The 9389-nt window shown below is 30.7% G+C and overlaps 2 protein-coding genes across 6 annotated transcripts in view; one reads left to right on the forward strand and one right to left on the reverse strand.

Moving 5' to 3' along the window:
- LOC119681446 (RING finger protein nhl-1) overlaps nucleotides 1–5789 on the forward strand; it is a 54259-nt gene extending 48470 nt beyond the window's left edge. For all 5 annotated transcript variants that reach the window (XM_038094636.1, XM_038094641.1, XM_038094639.1 and 2 more), the window contains 5 exons: nucleotides 818–1537; nucleotides 3119–3278; nucleotides 3792–3932; nucleotides 4102–4178; nucleotides 5395–5789. In XM_038094636.1, the coding sequence (XP_037950564.1) occupies nucleotides 818–1537; nucleotides 3119–3278; nucleotides 3792–3932; nucleotides 4102–4178; nucleotides 5395–5608 (1312 nt within the window). In that variant the 3' untranslated portion in view covers nucleotides 5609–5789. The remainder of the gene's footprint in view (nucleotides 1–817; nucleotides 1538–3118; nucleotides 3279–3791; nucleotides 3933–4101; nucleotides 4179–5394) is intronic.
- Nucleotides 5790–6515: 726 nt separating this feature from the next.
- LOC119677497 (tubulin beta-2 chain-like) lies at nucleotides 6516–8367 on the reverse strand. The gene is made up of 2 exons (XM_038088860.1): nucleotides 7905–8367; nucleotides 6516–7607 (listed from the first exon to the last, which is right to left on the reverse strand). Exons 1-2 carry the CDS (start codon nucleotides 8295–8297, stop codon nucleotides 6672–6674), a joined length of 1329 nt encoding a protein of 442 aa, XP_037944788.1. The 5' UTR covers nucleotides 8298–8367; the 3' UTR covers nucleotides 6516–6671.
- Between the last annotated feature and the right edge of the window lie 1022 nt (nucleotides 8368–9389).

Below are 9389 nucleotides of genomic sequence, written 5' to 3' on the forward strand. Positions count from 1 at the left end.
GATATCAGTTAATCCATCTATACTCAGGCTGCAGATTTAAATTTGCTAAAGTCTAATATAAACATCTGTATACAAATACTTGGTAGTTCTATCTCAGGAAATAACCTACAAGTACACCATTACTTCACAAATATGCCTTTTACAGCACAAAATCTGTATAAAGGCTTAATTTCATCTGGCAGTGCCAGAGACTAATATGTCTGTGTGTAGTTTACTGTCACCGAAATTAACGTAATCTTGTCTAATTGAATATGTTATACATATATATGTAAGAATTGACCTTATATTTCTTTGAAGTGCTTTTTATATAACTCTTCTTAGAATTTCACAATTTAGAATTAGCCAACTGTAAAAAAATATATTTAGCTTTCACCTTTTCAATTCATATGTTGTATGACTTCAATATCTACTAAAGTAAATGATATTGAAAGGATTTTTTCCATTTTTAATATTCAAAATGTTTAAATTATAATAGTAATGAATTTGTTTACAAAAGTGTCTTACTAGTCAATATTATTTCACAAAATAAAGCTACCTTTATAATAAGGAATTCATTATTTATTTTTATTCTGTTACAGACTTATAACAGTTATTTATATAAAAATGTAAAAAATTTTACATTAATTAATTTTTTAAATACAAAAATAACTACTATAACAAATATAATCATATAATATACGAAAAAAAAAAAATAATAAATATCAATTTCATAATCATTGATTCACATCAGTCATCAGTAAATCTTCTATAATAATCTCTAAAATATATTTTATAAAAATATTGCGATTTAACCCTCTTAACAATTTGTAAATTACAGATATAGTGGTTACGGCGGTTCTGATTTGGCACGTAGTCGCTCATCTCATGCTTTAAAATCGCGAGATAATTCTCCTATAGCTGATCGCACTTCCGGTCGTGGTGGTGCCAGTTCAACGGCAACAGAAACTAAAGACGGTGAAGCGCTTAGCTCTTGGGCACGTTATTTAAAGAACAAATACGGCAACAAAAGCACAAAGGATTCACCCTCTGGTAGTAGTCGGGATACGCTCGGTAGTACATCAACGGCTTTGCCTTCCTCCTCGCATGGAGCAAGCAGCAGTAGCCGTAGTACTGCAAGTGATGTATCTCGTCGCCTCAGCCTAGGTCTGCCATTGCGTCAGGCCAACGAAATTGGATCGTCTGATGATGACGGGTCAAAAAACGGGCTAGGCTCCCCTACCTCCCCTACGGTAGCAGCCGCTATAACAGGAGTAGCAGGTACTTCCCCTAGGCAAGTATACCTGCGAAAGCGTCAACAGCTGTTCCAATTGGGGGGCCGGGGGAGCGAGCCCGGATCCTTTACCTGGCCACGCGGCCTAGCCGTTGGGCCAGATAATAGCATTGTCGTCGCAGACTCATCCAATCATCGTGTACAAGTGTTCGACTCCAATGGCATTTTTATAAAAGAGTTTGGCGAATACGGCAATGGCGAGGGTGAATTCGATTGTTTGGCCGGCGTGGCCGTTAATCGCATTGGCCAATATATAATAGCAGATAGGTAAGTACTCGTAAATAATTAATACCTTCAATATATGCAAAGAAAGATTAAAAAAGTTACCTAAAATAAATTTATCTTATTTATAATTGAGTTACTTTCTTCTTTTACATAAACTAAACTTGCATTACACAATGGAAGGCTCACACACAAAAGTTTTTAATTAGAAAAGGACAAAGCCACACATTATTTCTTGCAAATAAATTCAATTAAAATATAAAAAGACAAATGCAAGTGGAATAGTTAATTAGATTAGGGTAATGCTTTTCGTAGGGTAATAAAGTAGCGTTAGTCTAATTGAATATGCTAAGCGGATAATGAAATCTTAATGAGATTTTTCAACCTCAAATGGCAAATGGAATGCTTAAATTAACACGCATGGTTTGGCGTGTACATGCCAATTAAATGCTTAGACTTTTTTAAGAAAAATTAAGTATTTATAAAATATTTTAAATTTTTTTACGGAAAATTTAGAAGGGTTCTCAATGTGCGCCTGTAATTATAATGAATACTATGCTAATCTCATTATTTCTAATAAAGTGTGCATACCTCAACGTGAGATATGCAGCAAATAAGTTCAGTACTTCTGTAACAGAAATCGCTACACTCATCGGTAAAGATATATGTTGAAGTTTATATGGTATTTATACAACGAATAATAATCCGGAATTGGTCAGTTTATAAAATGAGTTATAATTATATCTTAATCTATTTATTCTGATTAAAAAGAAATTACACAGAAATAAAAGGATATGTAGTTTAACGTAAAGTTGTGTTAGTGAATGTTAAGCTATTTAATTATACAGACTTATGAGGCATATAATATATGAACAAACTGAACTGACTATGTAGAAACAAACTATATACAAATATAGTTTTTAATGCAACAACACTAGAAATAATGTACTCTAGGTGGAGTACCATAACACCATCTAAAGGTGTATGGTCGATAGCTTGCCTTATTAACAAAGCAAGACATTCACTGAGTGAGCATTTTATGTATTTCTACTGAATCCTACTGGATTCGTATCGTATTATCTGTAATGAAGGCATATTAGGTCAGTAGGGCCACTAATCAAATTATCAGGCTTATAATCTGTAATGAAGGCATATTAGGTCAGTAGGGCTACTAATCAAATTATCAGGCTTCGTTATTAAGACTTAAGACGAATGACAAATATCTGCATTATTTCTTCACTTCTTATCAGTTTTAAGTAAGTTAAAGCATACTTTTTAATAAAAACTTTCTATATATAAAGTTGAATGAAAGTATTTTATTGTTTATTTAGCAATTTGTAATTTAATTGCAATTGTTTTGCATATGTAATTGATTATATATATAATTAACCGGAAAATAAATGAATATTTCAATGTATCAATATTAGCAAAATAAACAAAGTATTTATACAAAACAAAGATACAATTTAATTAATGCAATAAATCATTAATCCCCCAGGTTAGAAAATAATTTCATTATAAAATCTTTGCACAATTTGAATTGTATTTGTATTTTCTACGATAAATGAAAATTAGTTTAGTATATGCAATTTAGGTATGTACTTTTTGCAATAATTTATTTTGTAGATATAATCACCGTATACAAGTACTTGATCCTCAAGGACGTTTCCTGCGCGCATTTGGCTCACAGGGCACTGCAGATGGCAAATTCAATTATCCTTGGGGCGTTACAACTGACGCACTCGGTTTCATTTATGTGTGTGATAAGGAAAACCACAGAGTACAGGTGGGTTAAAAATTTTTTTCCGTACTTCATGAGTATCTGCATAACTTTAAAATAAATGCACTGCCATAATTTTATATTCATAAATTATCATAATTTTAATAGCAAGCTTCAACATATGTGGTATGGTTGAAAAATATTTTAAGCATATTTTTCATTCGAATAAAATATTTGCAGTTAAATACAAAGTAAATACATGAAAGATACACTTTTATTGAAATAACGATTTATGCATTTATATGCAGATGTCTCTAAACTTTATGCAAATATTTACATTTTAATATTTGGCTTAATATTTTATATGAAATTCAATGTATTTTAATAAAGCTTAACATAAATTTATTTTACATTCATAGCAACGATAAATATAATTTTAATTTTAATTTGAATTTTAATTTAAATTTTAATTTGAATTTTATACTCTTGTAAATTTTTCACTATATTAATTCCAATGTAATTCCTTTGATTGTTTAATGCCTTGTTCTGTGCATTTATTTGAGATTCTTTTATTTGTAGGTTTTCCAATCGGATGGATCCTTTGTTGGTAAATTTGGTTCATGCGGTCGCGGCGAAGGACAACTCGAACATCCACACTACATTGCTGTCTCGAATACGAATCGCGTTATTGTGTCGGATTCGAACAATCATAGAATTCAGGTAATTTTCTGCATCATTTCAGTATTTTGCATTCATTGCCATTTAAGCTCACAGCTATCCGCTTTTTTTTATAACAATCAATATATTTTTTTAATAATTTTTAACTCTCAAAATGTTAACATAAACGTGTTCAATATGGTCCATGTACATTTTTATATTTATTTTACAGATTTTTGATGTCAATGGTAAAGTGGTAACAACATTTGGTGGTGAAGGTTCAGATGATGGTCAATTTAAATTTCCAAGGTAGAGTATATTACCTGCAGAATCCTTTGATATATTTATGTTAATATATAAAAGACAGAATTATCTTGAAAAGGAAAAGATGAATTTATTTTCAAATATAAATGATTGTGAAGCATATTACTTTCTGATGTTTACTCATTAATTCATTTATCGGAAGAGTTCTAAGAAACAGTATGAAATTTTCATAAAAACTGAAAAATTAATTAATATTTTAATACATCGGCTAAAAAGTCTGAAGACTAAATTATCAAAATATACTTTTTCTTTGCAAAATATAACTCTACTTATTAATACAGTTTCCTTCAAGAGCACTACAGTCTCTCTAGTGCTTCTATAACATTTCATTACATCTGTTGTAGAAACAATTATCTTTGGTCTCAAAGTAGTCGTTTGTTTCAGGTATGACTCCTTCATTGGAATTAAGATCTTAAGAACTGCTAGTAGGCGCTGGGCCCAAATTTTGCAAATGTGTTGGATGCAAAAGCAATACAAAACGGGCTTCGTGCAATTTTGCCATTATAACCCATTGTAACGAAACAGATCTTGACGAAATAGCATCTCTTCTTTCTTCATTTGGGCCTGTAAGAGTAGTGAAGTAGTGAATCCATGTTTTATCCATTGCTATATATAGATGCAAAAAGTTCGTTTTATTTTATACTAAGAGTATTTAAAACAGTCCTTTAGATCGTCGACGATTGTGAGTGAACGTTACATCCTCTTGGAGAGTAATTTTCACATGAACAAATGATTTTTTGGACATTTTTAAAATTAGTAACCGCCCTACTTAGTCGACCACAGTCTGAGTATCATTATTATTGTTCTTACAGTCATAAACCAACGTTCAATGGTTACTTTCGATCGCGCAGAGTTCAGATAACATAAGGCATATAACTTCTCTTGCACTGTATTTTTTTCCCTTTATTTTTCCAAAGTAATGATTAACAACAAAATTGATTTGAATCCATTGTTTTATAATTAATAAGAGCAGTAGAACTATCATCTAAATTAAACTTCAAGTTGTAATAAAATTTTAATTCTATATTTTAAAGGAAAGCTCCTTCTGAATGCATTTTTGCGATAGAGTCGAACTTCGGACATTTCAGCCAATTAATAATTAATATACTATTAATATATATATATATATATATACTAAATTCGAACAAAATTGATATCTGTAATAAAATCCTATTTTAACTTTTCATTTTTATCTTTACAGAGGTGTTGCAGTGGATGAGCAAGGATATATATTTGTTGCGGATTCCGGCAATAATCGTATACAAATCTTCAACCCTGATGGTAGTTTTCTTAAAACATTTGGTTCTTGGGGTTCTGGAGATTCAGAATTTAAAGGTTTGGAAGGAGTTGCCATTATGTCAAATGGTAACATTTTAGTCTGCGATCGTGAAAATCATCGTGTGCAAGTTTTTTAATAAAAATTCTGACTCAGCAATTCTTAATAAAAATATTTTTTTACATTAAATTGATTTTAATTAAAAAATCTACATCTAATTGAATATTATAGATGTGAAGAGAAATACAAGAGTCCTTTTAAAATTTGTTTTGATATTGTATAATCATTTGGACTTCTTAATTATGTATGTATGATTCAGTTACCTATTAAATATTTATTAAATTATTGTTGATTTTGTATGAATTTGGAATAAAATAATTAAAAACTAAATTTTTTATAAGTTGAGACTTAGTCATCAAAAGAAAAATTAATAAAAAATTTATTTTAATACAAAGGAAATTTTAGTGTGAACCCGATTTTTGTTATATAAAATTAATAAATATTTAATGAAAGCAAGCAAGCTTGCAAAAGAAAAAAATTGTTTTTAATTTTTATTAATTAAATCATCAGTGTTCTTTGAAGTTACTCTGCCGAGATAAGAAGCAATCCAATTCAATGGACAAATAATTAAAATTAATCTCATTGTTTTGACTTTTTCAACTCTAAATTACATTGCAGTTGAGTTCAATATAAATACCACCAATACCTTTTGTTAAATATATACCTATAGCGGTAAGGGTGTTCTAAATAACTGTTGGTCAAGTTGGTTGTTATAAATAATTGATTGTATGATGTATGGTATATGTTACCAATATAAAAATTTATCTAACAGTTTATAACTGTAATTATCCTAAACTATACTTAAACATTTTTTATTGCTGTAACAATACAAAGGGATGCATATATAAATAAATATGTTCCAAGCAATATTTATATCAGGTTATATCTCATATAATTGTACTTATTGGCAAATTCAATCTCTACTTAAACAACAAAAACACATAATTTTTACAAAAAATATCTGAGACCAAAAATATTTTTATTTCCTTTTTTTACATATTGATTTTATAGTACATTTTGTTGTACTTTGTAAAAATTTTAATAATTTTTTACTAGCGAAATATATTTTTGGTTTCGTCTAATGTAAATAATCGATCTATCAAATATATCTATGTCCTCAGTGAACAATCTGCATGTGTACTTTATTCATTGTCATCATCTTCAAACTCGCCTTCTTCATCAGCTGTAGCCTCTTGATATTGTTGATATTCATTCATAACATCACTTACGTTTTTTTCGGCTTCTGTGAACTCCATTTCATCCATACCCTCCGCTGTGTACCAATGCAAAAATGCCTTACGTCTAAACATTGAAGTGAATTGTTCCGACACTCGTCGGAATATTTCCTGTATAGCTGTGGTGTTCCCTAAGAAGGTAGCTGACATTTTAAGCCCTCGTGGTGGTATGTCACAGACAGCTGTTTTAACATTATGCGGTATCCAATCGGCAAAGTATGGACTGTTTTTGTTTTGTATATTCAACATCTGCTCATCAACTTCTTTCATTGACATACGACCTCGAAAGATGGCTGCTACTGTTAAGTAACGCCCATGACGTGGATCGCATGCAGTCATCATGTTCTTAGCATCAAACATCTGTAATGTTAGTTCTGGTACTGTCAGTGCCCGATAGCACATTGAACCACGAGACGTTAGTGGCACAAAACCGGGTACAAAAAAGTGTAAGCGTGGAAATGGAACCATATTCACAGCAAGTTTCCGTAAATCGGCATTCAATTGACCGGGGAAACGTAAGCAAGTTGTAATACCAGACATGGTAGCAGATACAAGATGATTTAAATCGCCATAGGTGGGAGTAGTTAGTTTTAAAGTTCTGTAGCAAATATCATACAATGCTTCATTATCGATGCAAACGGTTTCGTCGGTAAATTCAATGAGTTCACTTAATGCTAATGTGCAGTTGTAAGGCTCAACAACAGTATCAGAGACTTTTGGGGATGGAAATATTGAAAATGTTAATTGGATACGGTCAGTGAATTCTTCCTTTAATCGGGCTATCAGCAAAGTACCCAGTCCAGAACCGGTGCCACCGCCAAGTGAATGTACATATTGGAAGCCCTACAAATATTGAATAAAAGTTAAGATAGATATTGTTGTAGGAGAAAAATGCATATATTTATACATACACGCAGAAAACATACTTAAAGCATTGGGCTTTCTTAAAAAAATTTCATATGTTTGGGAAATATGATAAACTTATTACTAATGTATCCTATTAATGATAATAACTTAAAAATTACAGAAATTCATATATCAGTATCAGTCACAGCAACATTGCCATTAAAACTATTATTCTAATAATTGGCATTTTTTTTAACCGGTTTTATTAAATGTGACTATACTCTGTTTACTTACTTGTAAACAATCGCAGCCTTCTGCTTCTCGTCTTACTATATCCAACACTGATTCCAATAGTTCAGCACCTTCAGTGTAATGTCCCTTAGCCCAATTGTTACCAGCTCCACTTTGCCCAAATATGAAATTATCAGGCCGAAAAATTTGACCAAAGCAACCGGAACGTATAGAATCCATTGTACCGGGCTCAAGATCAACAAGTACGGCTCGAGGCACATATTTAGCTCCATTGGCTTCATTGTAGTAGACATTGATTCGCTCCAATTGTAGATCACTATCACCATAGTAGCAGCCTTTGCAATCAATGCAATGTTCATCGGAAATAACTTCCCAAAATTTTGCTCCAATTTGGTTACCACATTGACCGCATTGTAGATGTACGATTTCACGCATTTTAAAATTTTTTTATTTTTGGGATTTTTTTTAAATTTTTTTTAGAATTTTATTATTTAAATTTTTTGCAAAAAATATATAGCAAATTGCAAATTTATTTTTCCAATATAATTTTACTTCCGCATAAAATTAGAAACAAAATATCCGGAAAAAAAATTTATATGATTATTGAAAAAATTTCTTTCAGCTTTACAGTTTTTAAAACAAAATTCTTGGAATAATTGATTGATTTATATATATATATGTAAAATTATTTAATAAATTTTGTTTTTATTTATTTTATGGATCGGTTATTTATTATCACTTAAAAAATTCATCAGATGTTTGTTTTATAATATGATGTCCAGATCTTTAGTAACCAATTAGCTGATTAAAGCTCCGTTATCCTCGTGGGCTTATATCCACCTCAGTGATATGCCCTCAGCAAATCGCCAGTGTATTGAAAGTTTCAATTTAAAACATATCTAACTGGGTGTATTAAATTAGTGACTAATTAACATATTAATACTATTATCATTACATTTACAAATCAAACCAACAAAAACACCTATAAAAAGAATTTACCAGGAATCATATCCCTCTCCGTACTCATGTAAATGGTTCGACCGATGCTTCACACATTAATATGGTACCTCCCACAATAACGCGAACACACCCAAGCAACACCAGCGATGCCTGGAAAATAAATATAAAATCTTTTATATTTTTCTTAATGCTTTTAATATATACAACAAAGTAAATACAAATAAATTGACATTTAGATCTCAAGTCTCCAATAATGATAATTATAAAATATAATATAATAGGATTACAACATAGACGGTATCAGGTGCCTTCCCTCTTTGTGGTCATGCAAACAGATCGGCCGATGCTCCACACATTGAAAGATATCTCCTGCTACGAACACAAACATAACAAGAAACCCATAGGCATCCAAAAAAATTAATTCATTTAAATTAAATTCGCTAGCTATAAGTGATTAAGAGACCGAGTGACGCATATAAATAATCACAACTAATTAACCCGGAAAATAAATGTTGGTTTGGTGTCTGGTCTTCAGTTGCCATTATAAAAATACCAACAATTGCAAAA

This window comes from Teleopsis dalmanni, chromosome 2 (assembly GCF_002237135.1).
Source record: "Teleopsis dalmanni isolate 2A chromosome 2, ASM223713v2, whole genome shotgun sequence".
NCBI lineage: Eukaryota > Metazoa > Arthropoda > Insecta > Diptera > Diopsidae > Teleopsis > Teleopsis dalmanni.